At 36.6% G+C, this 18,008-nt stretch overlaps 1 protein-coding gene across 1 annotated transcript in view; it reads right to left on the bottom strand.

Annotated features, from left to right (window-relative positions):
* Positions 1-1,048: 1,048 nt before the first annotated feature.
* NDNF (neuron derived neurotrophic factor) overlaps positions 1,049-18,008 on the bottom strand; it is a 38,382-nt gene continuing 21,422 nt past the window's right edge. The window contains exons 2-4 of the mRNA XM_019418765.2: positions 13,518-13,706; positions 4,787-4,911; positions 1,049-3,097 (exon numbers count right to left, since the gene is read on the bottom strand). Of these exons, the coding sequence (XP_019274310.1) occupies positions 1,704-3,097; positions 4,787-4,911; positions 13,518-13,705 (1,707 nt within the window). The 5' untranslated portion in view covers position 13,706 and the 3' untranslated portion in view covers positions 1,049-1,703. The remainder of the gene's footprint in view (positions 3,098-4,786; positions 4,912-13,517; positions 13,707-18,008) is intronic.

Raw genomic sequence — 18,008 nt, 5'->3', positions numbered from 1 at the left:
GAGGAGTGGGAGGATAGATTTTTAGTGGAAATATTTTATCCTAAGGTGATCAGAGCACCTTTCCTATTGGCCACCACTTATCTTAGCCAAAGCAATTCTGTGCTCCATAGGAATGCTACGGATGCATGCCCGCTGTATGAAAGGTGGTGCCTGCATGTAGGGGACAGTGTAGAAGTTAAGAGATTATATCTGTCCCCACTTGTATTTACAGGAGCACCTTGTAATTTAAGACTCACAGAATTCTACAAAAGACAATGTCTTATAAAGAAGGTATCTTATAATGTCTCCTTATCTGAATCTGTCACCACCTACTTTATAAATGGAAAAGGGGGGCAACGGGAGTTACTAGATTTTCTTAAGGTTATGTGGCTTTGGTGATGACAGACTTTACACTCGCTGAATCCTGAGCTAATGTTCTCATGACATCTCATGTATAGAACTGTGGAGAATGAAACCATCTAAAGCGGCTCTTTGTGCAGTCTTTGCTAAACGGTTTCTGTTATTATTTGCCTATATTTTATCTTACACCTAAATTACTTTGTAAAAATTCATGACAAATCAAAGTATCAGACTGTTAATGTTACAAAACAGTAGCTTCTGTCGTTTCCTCATTTCTAGCTCGAGTCCTAACTGGTGGTTGCTAGATTGCTTCGGGTTGAAATTAAAATAATTATTTTGCTAATATTCAAGAAGATGGAAAATACTTGCAATGTCCCAATTTTGTATTTAAAACAGATGCTTATTTTTAAAATAAATGAAATACATTTTAGGTCATTAAGAACGATGTGTTGAACACTTACCAAGCTACAGTGTTTGGCTTATCCTATTCTTTTAAAACAAATCTATTAGAGCTCCCTCAACCCTGCTGATACCTGGCTCTGGCTCCAATTCAGTGTCAAAATACAAATTGTAGCAACTCTCTCTAATGCCACAGAAACTTTAGAGAGATGCAACATGCTTTCTTAACTGTTAAAAAAGGGTCAATTCTGGTGCCAAATTCTATAAAGACGCAGTTTTGTGGGCAGAATAGAAATTGAATACACCGTGGTAGCTCCTTGGGAAAATGAACAGTATATAATCTAATATCTTTAATTTTATGTACATGAATATAATGTATGTCAACTTTGTACATGAGATACATATAGTATTTAAACATTTTACTCAACAGATAAGAATTTACAATAGCAATATAACTGACTAGAGGGCTGTCCACTTAATATACTTAGATTAGATCTGTACTTTAACAGGAAAAGAATTTAATAGTTTACAATCATAGAAACACTGACATTTAAAACGACTTTATAAAATAATTTATATATATCCTAGCATCTATAGAGAGGAATGATTTGCATTTTGTGGATGTGTGCAATGAATGGCATTATCTTAGATTTTTAGGTAATAAAATAATTTAGAAGCAGTTCATGCAGTGGTCAAAGCAAGAGATGGCAGTTCCTTCAAGATGTCCTCTATCTTTGACATCCACGGGCAGCAGACACACACTAGGTGCCATCGGGGCACCCTAGAACAAGGCTCCTCAACAGTTACTCATATAAACATCCATGTACACAAGTTGATATCCTTCCTTCCCCAGTACCAGCACCAGTCACAACTTCTCTCAGCTGTGGGAGTAGTCAGTTTATACTGAAAGTGATTTCGTGTCTCTCCTGCAGTTCTATGTAATAGTATCTCTCTCTGTGAGGTAACTAACAGAACTTCCTGGTTTTCACGACTTTACTCTGATACTTCACCGAGTGCCCCCCATGTCCTATGACATAAACATCCAGCAGATAAGATTTTCCAGGCAGAAGTCCTTTAATTGTTTCTGTGGTCACTGCTTTCTGTAGGTTTTGACTGTGGAAATATTTACAGAGGACCTTTTCCGATTTCTTCCTTGTATCTGGTCCAAGGCATTGGTTTTGCTCTCTTTTCTTCTGGTCTTCATTGTAGTTATCATCCACTTCCTTTTTGTAGATGCAGAACTTGTTCCTCTCCTGAGTGCCCAGCCAAGCCACCGTGGCCGAAGAACAGGTGCGGAGCTTGTCGAAGGCTTTGATTCTTGTGTCTTCTGGAAGAGAGGGAAATGGCTGCTTACTCGGCCTTGTGGTCGCTAGTATTTTCAACATAGATGCTCCTTTCTTGTGTCCTTTCAGGCGAATGAGATACTTGGCTTTAGGTTTTCCTCTGAGCTGAAACTGCCGAATGCCTTCCACATTCTGCGACAGAAGAAGCTTCCCATCCCTTCTCACTTGGATCTGGATAGCGTCCAGACAAGAGTGAATGAAGAAAGTGACTTTTTGGTGTGAAGAGACCGGGGCAAACCGCAAAAACTTGGCTCCCTTCCGTTTGACAAATACGTCTGTCACTTTTCCATCTTTGAGCTCGACCGTCTTCTGTTTTGCCTCTTCCTTGGTCCTGGCGAAGGTGCCCACATAAGCCGTACTCATGTTGCTGTTGCTGTTGGCCACGAAGACGTCAAAGTAATACTGCGTGTCGGGTTTCAGGTCTGAGACGGTGAAGATGTTCTTATTTCCTATGCAGATTTTCTGAATGTCAACCTTGGGCCTCGAGTAGACATGCCGCCCCAGTTTGGGGGAAGGCTTGGTTAGGAAGCTGCGTTCTTTACCCAAATTATCTGAAGGAAATCCAAAGTGGGCAAAGTCAAAGGGGCTGAAGTCCAGCCCGGGTTTTGGAGCCATCATAAAAGCATCATCTGCACTCAGTTTTGCTTCAACAGCACAGAGACTTTTGAAATTGTGCTCTTTGTTGATGACCACACAGTACTGAATGGGTTGTTTCAGCTGAGACGCTGTAGGGCTCGGTTTCCAGGCCAAGGTGACTGTGGTGCGTCCCAGGGACGTGACATCTACTCTTGGGTCGTAAGGTAATTCGGGGTAGGGCTGATCAGACTCTGGGGTTGTGGTGGCATAGACTTTGAAATGTGTGTCTTTCTCTGTTGAAAGAAGCTCCAACTGATACAAACCAGACGGAGAACTAGAAGATATAAAATACTCCACATCATTGCCTTTGTAGGAGAATAATTCTGTGCCTTCCTCATTAATGATCTGCTGCCTCTGTTCCTCCAGAGGCTCTGGGTCACCTAGAAGACATGAGAGAAATACAAGCTACATGTCAGGGTGTGTACTGTGGCTTGCTGACCTTAAATTGTGTTTTTAGACTCTTCTTTTTTCTCTGTTATAAAACTAATAATGTTCCCAGTAGATAATTGGGAAATAGAGAAAAAGAATAAGATAAAAAAATCATTAACTTTTGATCCTGAGACAGTCCTTTATTAATATTTTTTGATCCTGAGACAGTCTTTTACTAATATTTTCATTCATTTCCATCTATGCAATTGATTTATTTCATCTTTCTCTATAACCTAATAACATTTATTCTCATACATATATGTTCCCAGGCAAACCTTCATTTTTGAATCCAGTCTTTCTCAATGTTATTATTATATTAATATTATATCATAAAAATAATGTTGTTGGTCAATTTTTGATCATTTAAAATAGTGCTCTTATATATATGTTAAGCTTTTCTGAATTTAAATTTAGGCTTGAGGATAGACTCCAATTGGTGGAATTTTTAGGTCAAAGACTGTAAACATTTTAGAGACTAATCCCTACTGTCAATCTCCTTATCAAAAGGATTCAACCTGATTGCATTTTGATGGCCAGCCATTTCACAGATTTTGCTCTTATATCTAGGACTGGACAATCTCTCATTAAAATATAGAATATAAAGGTCCAGTAGGAGTACCTAATTTTCAGTGTAGAGAACACATGCACAGAAATAATAGGAGGAAAATATTGAAACTAAACTAATTTTTTCTTTTTATTGTTAACCTCAGATATCACACGAATGCCAGATAAGCTGACAGGAATTGATGAAGGACTGGGTTGCCAGGGTGGGAATGAACCTTGTTCAGCTTATTACTGCAGCTTGAGTGAGGTATGTAGACTTTCATATTCCCAAACCATGAGATTAACACAATCTCGTGTGGCTCTTTATTCTCTATCTCCTCTGCTGTACTTCCCATATTTTCCTAGTTACAACGTCCTCTTATCACTGTGAGTGGAGCAGCCTGCTGGCATCCTTCGCCTGGCACCAGTCACCAAGGCTTCATCTTTAAGCTATGATGCCTTCACCCCTTAAAAGGAGATCACACCAGATTTGTATATGGACTCTTCTCATTTCCCTGTGTCTCGGTATTTGCTTTCCACCAGCTGCATTTTCTTTAAATGCCTCACGCACACCTCACGCACACCATGACTGTCTTGTCATCCTGGACTTGCACTGGTGCTAAATGCCTTCTTGCTCCTCTTTTTGGTGCCATTCTTTATTCCCCAGAGATCTTGGCTGCATATTGGAATCACAGAGGGGGGAAATTTAAACAGTCCCAATATCCAGTCCACACTCCAGGACAATTAAATCAGGACCTTTAAGGGTGGGATCCAGGCATCAATAGTTTTTAAAGCCCCCGGTACTGATTCCAATGTTTGGTAAGATTGCAAACCACAGCTAGAGAGCCTAGTCCAAACCTCTCCATTTTTCCTCACGCGTTCAGTCTCCACATCTGTCTCCCTTAGCCATTTAACTAAGATCACCATCATTTGATGCCACCTTCCATTTCCCTCATCTCCACTGCAAAGTCTCCAGCTTCTTCACATACGCATTCATGCTGTTTTTTCTTTCTTCTTACTAACAGAAGGATGTATATTTCATAAGCCTTTTAGCTATCCATTCAGAGGTCTGGGGCCAGATTCATTCTGCTGCTTACCTGAGCCTTCCCCGCTTGCCTCTTCTGGCAGCTCTTGGAGACTCAGCTTCCACTCTAAAGGTGCATCGCAGGGAGTCACTGTGACTGATAGTGGAGTATTGTCTTCTTCAACCACAAAGAAATACCTATGGGGAAGTGGACCAGTTCAGACTGAGATCATTCATTCTAAGACTTACAATCAAGAGTCACTGGAAAAATCACTGGCTGCTTTAGTTTTCATTCGTTTAACAGATCTACCCTGACCCCTTATGTAAAATATCACCTTCCTTCCCGAGAAGCTTTCTTTCACACTTCTTCATTTGCCTTCAAAGCAGCTATCACTACCTGACATATTATATTTCTTTGTTTACTTCTTTATTTTTCTATCTCCCCCAACTAGAATGAAAGCTACAAGAGGGCAAGGTTCATTGGTGAAGACTGAGAGACTAAAATAATTCTTAATCAGTATTTGTTGAATGAATTGATGAATAAGCTTAGACTTTAGGCTTTTGGGGAAAAGTCCTTAATTGTTTGCAGAGTCTAAAACTTCCTCAGTGGGGGTGGGGGGGGGGGGGGTCTGCCTGCCTCATTGGCTTCTCGTCTTCTATGCTCAAACCACGTGGGATCCCCTAGTTTTCCAGGATCCACCCTATCTTAGAACTTCTGGGATGTTTCTCGTATGCCTGAAATACACCCCTTTGCCCTTACACATAAGTGTCACAATATGCCTTTTCTGACTCCTCATTCTGGATCAGGTTCTCTTATATACTCTCAAAGTGTCCTCCTGTACTTTTCAGTTGGGGCACTTATTGAAATTTGTGACTGTATATTTGTATTATTTGATTGTCAATTTCCCCACACAGGCCCATTTAAGGTTCATTTGCCATGCCATTGTATTCCCAGAATTTAGCACTGATGGCTGCACGTAGTAGGTACCTGTTAAATATTTTTGAATGAATGAATTACTAAATTGATGAACAGAACCCAAGAAACCTAGCACTAACCCTATTGTTCCAGACCCAGGATACTTACACCTAGAGTCTATTCTGTCGAAAGATACAGAATCTGAATGGCATTAGAAGTACTTCGTCCCCCCTCAAATATGAATTAAAAGAAGGAAGGTGGGGGTAGGGCAGTGGGAGGACAAATAAAGTGAAGACTCTATAAAAGCAAAAACAACCTATTCACGAAATAGTAAAGCCAGATGTCATCCTGAAAAAACAACCAGATGACTGAAGTATTTACTGTGTGGAAAGTTATATGTACCATAAGCATCCTTCAAGACATATGTCAGGTGGCTGAGTTTTCAATTCAGTCTACTTTTTGGAGAGTAGAATTTTCTTCCTTTGGCCAGGTTGCATGGCATGTGTTAACACTATACACACAACTGAACTCATCTATATTACAAAGAAATAGATAAAACAAAACAATTTGGCATCACGTAAGTGAAAAAATGTTCAAAACGACTACATTTTGATTTTTGTGAGGGTAGCAGCACTAGCTGTGGAAGCAGAAATCAATGTCAGTTCATCCGCTACCTTCTGTTCTCACTTCAAACAAGAAAGTAGCTTATTTCCCAAAGAAACTGTCTTAGTAACTTAAATACGGGCCATAGGCAACCAATGACAAATAAAACAATTCTTGCATTCCACAAGGTACTCATTATACATATAAAACAGCAGGGAGTCCCTCTAACTCAACATTTTCATATGGAAGTACTTATGATTTGGGATAAAAGATAATCTGAATAAACTTTAACAATTTGAGAAACATTTGTTGGCTACCATGCGCAGAGCACTTGTGGAAGAGAACAGCAATCAGGGAAAACAGGGCATGATCTATGTGCTCCAACTATTTACTGGCTGGTGAGGGAGACAGAAATGTAATGAATAACTAAGAAAACATGGTCCCAAATTATAATGCCAAAACTGAGGGATAAACACTCCATGAACCATTTAGCCTTTGGAATTTATGTGTAAACCTAAGAATAATTAATGAAAAAAGCTATCCACTGCTGCTAAATTATATCTGGAATTTCATCTTTAGTTGTAATATCAACAATGTCTATGAATGCCTCCCATTGCATATTTGACACCTAGAAATGATGTTTCTATTGTTTCTGCACCTCTCCACTTAGTGTAAGATAACATTTCATCCAAATATCAAAGCCCCCAATCTTTATTTGTGGGGGGTGGAAGGGGAAAGACAAGAAATAATAAACAAATATATATTGGAGAGTAGAATTTTCTTCCTCTGGCCAGGCTGCATGGCATGTGTTAACAATATACACTATATATATATATATATATATATATATATATATATATATAGTCATTTTTAAAGTTAAAATATTTATAACCATTGTATGAACCCAATCTGTTGATGGAGTAAAGGTAAATGAACAGTGATAGTTTTTACTATAGTTTGGTTTAATATTTTAAGAATGTAATCATATTGTTCAAAGAAATATTATCCTTATAATAATATCCTTATATTTATTGAGATATAATTAAAATGCAATATATTAATTTTGGATGTACATAATAATGATTTGATACATGTATGTATTGTGAAATGACCATCACAGTAAGTCTACTTTATCCCTTTAACCATGTGAAGTTACATAACATGCAATACAATATTATTGACTGTAGTCACTATGCTGTACATTACAACCCTTTGGGTTTTTTGGCTACATACCTAGAAGTAGAATTGCTGGATGATATGATAGTTCTATTTACAGATTTTTGAGGAACCTATATACTATTTTCCATAGTGGCTGCACCAATTTATAGTCCCACCAAAAGTGCACAAGGATTCCCTTTTCTCCACATCCATGCCAGTATTTGTTATTTCTTGTCTTTTTGACAATAGTCATTCTGAGAGGTGTAAGGAGATATCTCATTATGGTTTTGACTTGCATTTCCCTGATGATGAATGATGTTGAGCATCTTTCCCTGTACCTGTTGGCCATATGTATGCCTTCTTTGGAAAATGTCTATTCATATCCTTTGCCCATATTTTAATTAGGTTGGTTGTGTTTTTGTTGTTAAGTTGTATACACTCTTTATATATTTTGGATTTTAACCCCTTATTAGATACATGATTTGCAAATATCTTCTCCCATTCAGTAGGTTGCCTTTTTATTTTGTTAATGATTTCCTTCACTGTGCAGAAGCTTTTTAGTGTGATGTAGTCTCACTTGCTTATTTTTGCTTTTGTTGCCCTAGCAGATCCAGGGGGAGGGGAGGAAACATTGCTACGACTAATATCAAGGAGCTTACTCTTACTACCTATGTTTTCTTTCAGGAGTTTAGTAATCCAGTTTCACTCTTTAGCATGTGGCTGTCCAGTTTTCCCAACAACATTTACTAAACAACTGTCCTTTTTCCATTGTATATTCTTGGAAAATTGTATATTATTGGTAAATTAATTGACCATAAGTTCATGCTTTATTTCTGGGCCATCTATTCTGTTCTATCGATCTATGTATCAGTTTTTATGCCAATACCATACCGTCTTGATTACTATACCTTGGAGTATAGTAATATAGTTTGAAATCAGGAAACATAATACCTCCAGCTTTGTTCTTCTTTCTCAAGATTGGTTTGGTTTTCAGGATCTTTTTGGTTCCATACAAATTTTAGAATTATTTGTTCTACTTTTGTTAAAAATGCCATTGGAGTTTTGATAGGGATTGCATTGAATCTATAAATTGCCTTGGGTAGCATGGACATTTTGACAATATTAATTCTTCGAATTCATGAAAACAGAATATCTTCCTATTTATGTCTTCTTCAATTTCTTTCATCAGTGTCAGTTTTCAGTGTACAGGTCTTTTACTTTCTTGGTTAAATTTTTTCCTAGGCATTTTAACCTTTTTGATGCAATTGTAAATGGGATTATTTTATTATTTTCTCTTTCTGGTAGTTCATTTTCAGTGTATAAAAACAGAACAGATTTTTGTATATTGATTTTGTATCCTGAAACCTTAATGAATTTATTTATTAGTTTCAACAGTTTTTTTGGTGGAATCTTCAGGGTTTTCTATATATAAAAAATCGTACCTGCAAACAGTGACAGTTTTATTTCTTCCTTTCCAATTTGGACACCTTTTATATTGTTTTCTTCTTAATTGCTTGGGCTAGGACTCCCAATACTGTGTTACACATAAGTGGCAAAAGTTGGCATCCTTGTCTTGTCTTTGATCTTAGAGGACAAACTTTCATCTTTTTACCATTGAGTATGATGTTAGCTATGGGCTTGTTATATGTGGCTTTTATTATGTTGAGGTACATTCCCTCTATACCTGTTTTGTGGAGAGTTTTTATCATAAATAGATGTTGAATTTTATCAAATGCTTTTTCTGCATCTATTGAGATGATTTTTATCCTTCATTTGGTTAATGTGGTGTCACACTGATTGATTCATAGATGTTGAATCATCCTTGCATCCCTGGAATAAATCCCACTTGATCATGGTGTATGATATGTTTAATGTATTGTTAAATTTCGTTTCTTAATATTTTGTTGAGGGTTTTTGCATCTGTTTATTAGGGATATTGGCCTATAATTTTCTTTTATGTGTGTGTTGTCTTTATCTGGTTTCAGTATCATAGTAGTGTTGGACTCATAAAATGAATTTGGAACTGTTCCATCCTCTTCAATTTTTGAAATATTTTGAAAAGGATAAGTATTAGATCTTCTTTGAATGTTTGGTAGAATTCACCAATGAAGCTCTCTGGTCCTGGACTTCTATTTGTTGAGATGCTTTTGACTACTGATTCAATCTCCTTGTTAGTAATTCATCTATTCAGATTTTCTATTTCCTTATGATTCAGTCTTAAAGATTGTATGTTTTGGGGGATTTATCCAATTTTCCTAGATTGTCCAAATTATTGGCATATAATTGTTCACAGTAGTCTCATAGTAGGTCCTTTGTATTTCTTTGTTATCAAGTGTAACTTACTCTTTTTCATTTCTGATTTTATTTATTTGAGTCCACTCATTTTATCTTAGTGAGTGAAACTAAATAAAGGTTTATCAATTTTGTTTATCTTTTCAAAGAATAACTCTTAGTTTCCTTGGTCTTTTCTATTGTCTCTTTAGTCTCTATTTCATTTGTTTCCACTCTGGTGTTTATTATTTTCTTCCTTCTTCTAACTTTGGGCTTCATTTGTTCCTATTTTTCTAGTTCCTTTAGGTGTAAAATTAGACTATTTGAGATTTTTCTGATTTCTTGAGGTAGGCTGTATTGCTATGAACTTCCCTCTTATAACTGCTTTTGCTGCATCCCGTAAATTTTGGTATGTTACACTTCCATTTTCATTTGTCACAAGGTATTTTTTGTTTTTTTTTTCTGTTGACCTATTGGTTGTTCAGTCACATGTTTTGAAATCTCCATGTATTTGTGATTTTTTCCAGTTTTCTTTTTGTGGATTGATTTCTGGTTTCATACAATTATAGTGTAAAAATATGTTTGATATAATTTCAATCTTCTTAAATTTACTGAGACTTTTTTTGTGGCCTAACATATAATGTATCCTGTGTACTTGAGAAGAATGTGTATTCTGCTGCTTATAGATGGGATGTTTTATATATACCCAGTACATCTATCTGGTCTATTGTGTCATTTATGGCCAATGTTTCCATATTGATTTTCTGTCTGGATGATGCATCCATTGATTAATATAGGGTACTAACTTTCCCTACTATAATTGTATTGTTGTCAGTTTCTCCCTTTGGTCTGTTATTTGTTTATATGTTTAGGTACTCCTATCTCTATTGATGGTATAAATATTTACAAATGCTAAATCTTTATGCTGGATTGAACCCTGTATGTAATGCCCATCTTTGTCTTTCATTACAGTTTTTTTGTTTTAAAGTTTATTTTGTCTGATATAAGCAATATCTACCCCAGCTTTCTTTTGGTTTATATTTGTATGGAATTTCTTTTTCCATGCCTTTATTTTCACTCTGTGTGTGTCCTCATATCTAAAATGAATCTCCTGTAAGGAGCATACAATATTTTAAAAAATCCATTCAGGCACTCTATTGTCTTTTGATTAGAGAACTTAGTCCATTTATGTTTAAATTTAGTCCTTGTATGTTTAAAGTAATTATAAGTAGGTGTGTATTTACTGCCACTTTGTTAATTGTTTTCTGGCTGTTTTGCTCCTTTTGTCCTTTCTTCCTCCCTTGCTTTCTTCTCTTGTGGTTTGATGACTTGCTTTAGTGTTTAGATTCAATTTTCGTTATCTTTTTTGTAATCTTGTTTTTTCTTTTGTGGTCATCATAAGATTTACAAATACCTATATATATATATACACCAGTCTATTTTAAGTTGATAACAAGTTAAGTATGAATACATTCTGAGACTACATTTTTTACTCCCCAGTCCCCCAATTTATGCTTTTAATGTCACATTTTACATCATTTTATTGTGTGTGTACCTTAAGTAATTGCTGTAGTTTTAGCTATTTTTTACTTCTTTTGTCTTTTAGTCTTCATGTGAGGTTTCTAAGTGATTACTTCACTATATTTACCTTCACTAGGGAGACTTTTACTTTCATATGTTTTCTTAATACTAGTTAGTGCCTTTTCTTTCCATCTTAAAGAAGTCCCTTGAACATTTCTTATAAGGCTGGTTGAGTGGTAGTGAACTCCTTTAGTTTTTGCTTGTCTGGAAAACTCTTTATCTCTCTTCTTTTCTGAATGATAATCTTCCTGGTCTTGGAAGTTTTTGGCTTTCAGCACTTTGAATATATCATGCGCTCCCTTCTGGCCTGCAATGTTTCTACTAAAAAAATCTGCCATTATCTTATGGGTATTCCCCTATTTGCAACAAGTTTTTCTCTTGATTTTAACATTGTCTATTTGTCTTTGACTTTTGACATTTTAAGGTAACATATCTTGGTGTGGATCTCTTCAGGTCCATCTTATTTTGAACTCTCTGGATTTTCTGGACATGGATGTGTGTTTTTCTTCTAGGTTAGGGTAGTTTATAGCCATTATTTTTTCAAATAAGTTTTATGTTCCTTTCTCTCTTCTCTTTCTGGGACCTCTATTATGCAAATGTTGTTCTACTTAATGTCCTACAGGTTCCTTAAACTGTCTTTACTTTTTAAAATTCTTTTTTCTTTTTACTGATCTTTTGGGTGAGTTCCACTGCCCTATCTTCTGGGTTACTGATTCTTTCTTCTGCTTTATGTAGTCTGTTACTGACCCCTCTAGTGTGTTTTTCAGTTAGGTTATTGAGTTTTTAAGATCTAGGACTTGTGTTTGGTACTTTCTTATATTTTCTATCTCTTTGTTGAAATTTTCTGTGTTCACCTATTCTATTCCCAAGATTGGTGAGTGTCTTTATGACCACTACTTTGAACCCTTTTTCAGGTAAATAACTTATCTCTGTTTCATTAAGATTCCCCCCACCCCTGCAGTTTCATCTTGTTCTTTCATTTGCAACATATTCCTCTGTTCCCCCCCCCCCCCATTTGCTCGACTGTGTTGGTTTCTATGCATTAGGTGAAAGAGCTGTCTCTCTCAGTTTTGAAGGATTGGTCACAGGGAGACTGGGGGTGTGTCAGTCTTAGTCTATGCAGTGCCCTGGTGGTGGTAACCTGCTAATGACAGTCTCTCTGATTGTTTCAGTCCCATGGCGCTCAGAAATGTAACCATCCTGGTCAGGAATTCAAGGGGCCATCCCCTTTGTGGCCCGTGCACACCTGCTGGCTTTAGTCAGGGTGTGGTGCAGTGCCAGGCTGGGGCATGCCTGCCTGCCAGGTTTAGCAGGATGGAGCCATGGGAGGGCACAAATGTGGACTAAGTGGTACTAGCAAGGTAGAAGGAGAGTGCAAAAATAGTACCTGCCAGCACCTCCATGCCTGGAAAGAGTTCTAAGAGACCCCTTTCCCTCTAGAAGACTTTGAGATTAGCTAATGAATCTCCTTTGCACGTGGTCCAGGAACTTTTCAACTTACTGTGCTTTCACTGTGTCTTAGGGTGAGTAAATTTGTGCATATGCCCTTTAAGAGTGGAGTCTTAGTTTCTTATAGCCTTTTGGGTCTCCTAGAAATAAGCCCTCTTGGTTTTCAAAGCCAGGTGTTTTGGCTTGTCTCTCTGGTGCATGCAGATCCCAAGGTTGGGGTGCCTGATATGGGGCTCAAACCCCTTGCTCCTCAGGAATATGCTATATATTTGTCAGAGCCTTCCTCTTTGTGAGTTACCACACTAGGGGTGGGGTTTTTGGCAAGACCATTTCTCTGCTTCTCTTACCCATCTCTAAGCGGCCTTTTTATCCTTTGTGTGAAGGAACTCTTCAGCTAGTTTTCAGGTCTTCTTCAGAGAGAACTGTTCTACATGCAGCTATAGATTTGTTGTGTTAAAGGGAGAAAGTGAGTTCAGGGTCTTCCTATGCCCCTTTTCTGAACCTTATTTTAGATTAATTTCATCATAATCCTACAGAGTCCTTCTTAAAATTTTCCTGCTATCCTAAAGATAAGAAAATAATCATTCCAAAATGTAAGAACTACAAAGATTGTCCTCTCTATCCCCAGAGAGATCACAATCAGTAAGGATCAAACAGACTCTACTTAATGATTAGAAGTTGCACTGTCATTTTCTTTTCTTAGAGAAAATAGGCAATGTTATTCAGAGGTTGATTGCAAGTTATCTAATCTAAGTCTAAAAAGTTACTTTCTTTTTTAGTATCATTTATGAGCTTATTGATAAAGAGAGTACTGCAGGGAGAATACCTTTTAGGTGTGTCTCTAAAGAGATAACTGCTAATTTCAGCTCCATCTGGAATTACTGATGAATCATGAAAAAATGCTTTGTCCCGGATCTGCATCTGAAAAAGTTCCTCATCTCGAGTGGGTAACTTCTGAGTCCTTGAGCTGAGTGGTAGTAGCAACCACAGCAGACACCAATGGAGAGGCACCATCCTGGGGCAAAAGAAATGATTGCTTACATTAGTTCTGTGGATAGACACTTGGGCACATTGCAAATGTTCTAAAGGGTTAAGAATATTTTAGTTTTGACAGACAGAGCTATATTATGCATTTCGGATATAACTTTCCTGTTGTTGTTTTTTTTCCCCATACTATTTAATAGAGTTGATAACAAATTCACTAGGATTTATAAAAGATTTTGAAATAAAAGGACTCTTGATGCATTAACTTCCCTGGGTATTCAGAGAGAAAATCCCCACTTCAATATGGGCAGAAAAGCCAATGTGGTTATTGCAGAAATGTGTATACAAATGTCTCAATGACTGAACTATAACATAAATCGTAGAGACTCACTGAGAGCCAGAAAATTACCATTGCACAATTATTTTTATTCTTTCTTGAAACTTGACTAAGATTATACATGTATAGTATTATTCTGATTCCCAAGATCAGATTTTCATAAATCAGAGATTTTTAGAGATGATAAAGTTTAATTTTCTCATAGGTTAAGCAATTTGTCCAAAATAAAGGTTGTTATTTGCTGATGTCTAACTATCATTCATTACTAGACTCTTCAACAAAACATTAAAAAAAAACAAAACAAACAAACAAAAAAAACTTTTACTGTAATAGAAATGGGCTTGGATTACCACTCTCAGGTTAAATGAGACCACTGAAAAGTTGTATCGTTGGTCATTTGTCTTAACCTCCCATAGAGTTATGTATTTACTACTCCAACAGAATATTTTCATAGAGTTACATTTTGGCATTCAAACTGTCTTTTATCAAAGATCCTCTAGGTAATTATGGATCACTCTCTACTGCACATTGCTATAGGAACATTGTCAAGGACACTATCTTCTACACGTCTCAGTGTCCCTAACAGGAAGTCTAAGGTAGGCAAGTTCTTTTCATGTCAAGTGCTGGTGAAAGCTTTGCTTCTGCTGAGGATTTGGTGCCTTTCTCTCTCACAGAAAGAACTCTGTAAGGAGTTGTTCTCCTTTATCTCTTTGACAACATACATCAGGGAATTCAAGCATTAGGGAAAGACAGTGTTTTTACACATAAGTGCTTCAAATAGTGAGAAAGTCGAATGGAAATATTTGCAATAATTTGAAATGAAATGAACACCAGTTTTATTATAAAGAGTCATTCCTATAGCTACGAGATCACCTCTACTTAAACCATCCTTTGACTTTAACTTTATCTTCCTTGGAGTGCTATCAAAAATAGATTCATACAACCAAAAATTTTTTTTTGAAGGGAATAAACTTTTCTTTTCTATGAGAATGTGAGAAGAAACTTTTTCACAGTGAGCTTACCCAAAAAGCAAATTTAATAACTTCCTTTTTCTTTTTTTTTTTTTTTTAATATTTATTTATTTTTGAGACAGGGAGAGACAGAGCATGAACAGGGGAGGGTCTGAGAGAGGGAGACAGAATCTGAAGCAGGCTCCAGGCTCTGAGCTGTCAGCACAGAGCCCGATGTGGGACTAGAACTCACGGACCGCGAGATCATGACCTGAGCTGAAGTCGGCCGCTTAACCGACTGAGCCACCCAGGCGCTCCTTAACTTCCTTTTTCAAAAACATTTTTTTTTTGCCATTTGTTCTGCAGTTTTCCATATAAGACAGCTGCAGTAATTGAGAATTACTATGTGCAAAAAAAGGCGCCAAATTCGCTAACTGCATTATTGCATTTAGCCCTCGCAATAATCTGTGAAGTAGGTACTATTCTTATATAATAATAAATCTCCTTTTACATAATCAGAGAAGGGATAGAAATCCAGGTGGAGATGACTGTAGAGCCCAAAGGTTTCTCCTCTGTAATATTTTCAACAAAGGCATAACAGTTTCTTACAAGGGCTCTTATTTTTCATCCTTATTTCTCGATTGTTTTGTAATTGAATGAAAACTTGACTGAGAGCTAAGAAATTTGACTTTTTGGTTTCAGCACTAATTAGATGTGTAATCTAAGGCAATTCACTTAAGCACTCCAGATGGACCTCAATTTTCTGAAGGGTTTGGATGATGATCTCTAAACTTTGAAAACGAATGGTGATTCTGAGACTGAATACTCAACTCCTCTTCCCAACTAGATAGCAGTTTAGAAGTAAGGCCAGGCCTTCTTAAGTTTTATTAAGTAATCTGAACCTCAGATATCCGAATGATTGTCAGGATGAGATCCAAGGGCAGTTGGGGATGTGAAGCAGGAGCTCACATTAGTTACTAATAGCAGATGAAGCTTATAACTACAAAAGATGGCTAGATATATCAAAATCAAAACTCAGTGAACCTATTTGAAACAAGCATGGACATAGTTGGCTAACCTAAATGGGACCTCTACTCACAACCTTTAATTCCTCCCCTCTGATGCCCTTCCTCCTGTGGCTAAAAGAAATGCAAAATCTGATATGCTAGAATTTGCTTTGCTGCCCCTGTTAAGAAATAATTATTATTTCAGCACAATATGTCCTGTTTACTCTGTAGCAGTGTCCCTGAAACTTTGCCCCCTGAGAGCAGAAGCAACTAGATAATAAGATTTGTCTCTTTAGAAATGGTTAGAATTTGGCTTTCTATACTTATTAGGAACTTAGAGCCAACATGCCATGGCAGCACTTGAACATGAGATACTCAGGTGTGTTTGCTCTAGACCCACTCTAATGCACAGCTTTACCTCATTAGGCTCTATGTTTGCCCATGAAGTTGTCAATTGCACAGTACCACCATAACTGAGCAGAAGAGGCTGCCCAGTGCCCCAGGATATTTGGGATATTTAAGTCAGCTCCAGAGTCAGACAAGTCACTAATTATCACCGGTGGGAATTTTTCCAGTATCCTCAGCCATCCATTGGCAGAACTTTCTCTTTATTGAATCAGCTAATGATAAGAAATGAATTTTGAGTTAAAAATAACAATATTAACAAAGTTTGTTTTGAACATGCTGTACTCTTCTAAATGCTATATATATATATATATATATTATCTCATGTAATGCTACATCAACCCTATGACACAGGCACTATTATTTCTCTCATTTCAAAAATGATCTAACTGAAGCTTGGACAGGTAAGATCACATAGTGATACAATATGATGTAAAAAATACAAACTATTTACCATATGTAAGTTTAAAAATATGAAAAGTAGGATTATTGTATATTCTCCACATCAGCTACTTTTTAATTTATAAATAAACAAATAACAGTGAACAACTTAAGATGACAGGATTCTACAAAGTAAGTGGTGAGAGATGATTCTCCATGGGTCTCTGTGATTGGTTTTGCATGTCTTGGAAGCAGAAGAATTGACTGCTTTGTGCCAGATTATCTTTTCAAGGATGTTTGTGTAATGAAAAGCCTTGGTAGATAAAGCTTCTGGAGCAGGCATGATCACTATATCAGGGAAGATCTGAGTTCCCCAAGCTCAGGGCTTCTCTCTTGTAAAAAAAAAACAACCCTATTTGGGGGCTAGTGCTATCTGGCCCTCTTTTCATCCTGTGGAAATTGGAAGTCAGTGAGCCAGGGGGAGAAAATGATAATACTGTGGATTCTGCTATTGCTCTGAGTTGCTCTGAGTATTGCTTTTGTCTCCAACCCAGTAGTCTGATGCCATCTAGTATCAATGAAACTATGTATAACAGGTTAACTTGTTAACTTACAAGTAGAGTAAAATCTTAGATTCTTCATTCATATTTTTGACACTACATTTTTCTTACTGAATTATTTTAGTGGATCACTACTAGCTCAGGTAGATGTTTTTATTTGGATTACCACCAACAGAGAGTAGACTCAACTCTCTCTCTCTCTCTCTCTCTCTCTCTCTCTCTCTCTCTATATATATATATATATATATATATAAAATTATTTCCCCAGCTAAAATTCTATGAGGCCAATGTTTTGTTTCTGAAACAACTCTAACCATATTAATTGCTATATGTTATAGACAAGACAGACAATTTTTGGAAAGGTGTTTAAAATTTTTATGATCCCTGTTTTCTTTTCTTCTTTTTTTTTCATTGTATACATATAAGAAGATAGATGCTAGCTAAGCCTATGGTGGTAATCATTTTATAATATATATAGATCAAACTATTATGCTATGCATCTTATATTTTTATAGTGATGTGTGACAACTATTTGTCAATAAAACTGGAAAAAAATAGTGTGATCCAAAAGCACAGATCTTTATATTTTACAGGATTATCTTTTTCAAATGTTATCTAATAACACTCATCTACTGTTGGGAAAAAGCTTACTCTGTTATTAGGGAAAGTTAATCATTTGACCAATTTCATCAG

The sequence above is a fragment of the Panthera pardus genome, unplaced genomic scaffold (genome assembly GCF_024362965.1).
Source record: "Panthera pardus isolate Hobbes unplaced genomic scaffold, ASM2436296v1 HiC_scaffold_13, whole genome shotgun sequence".
Lineage (NCBI taxonomy): Eukaryota > Metazoa > Chordata > Mammalia > Carnivora > Felidae > Panthera > Panthera pardus.
Note: the sequence above shows the minus strand (reverse complement) of the source record. Positions and strands in the feature narration are given on the sequence as shown.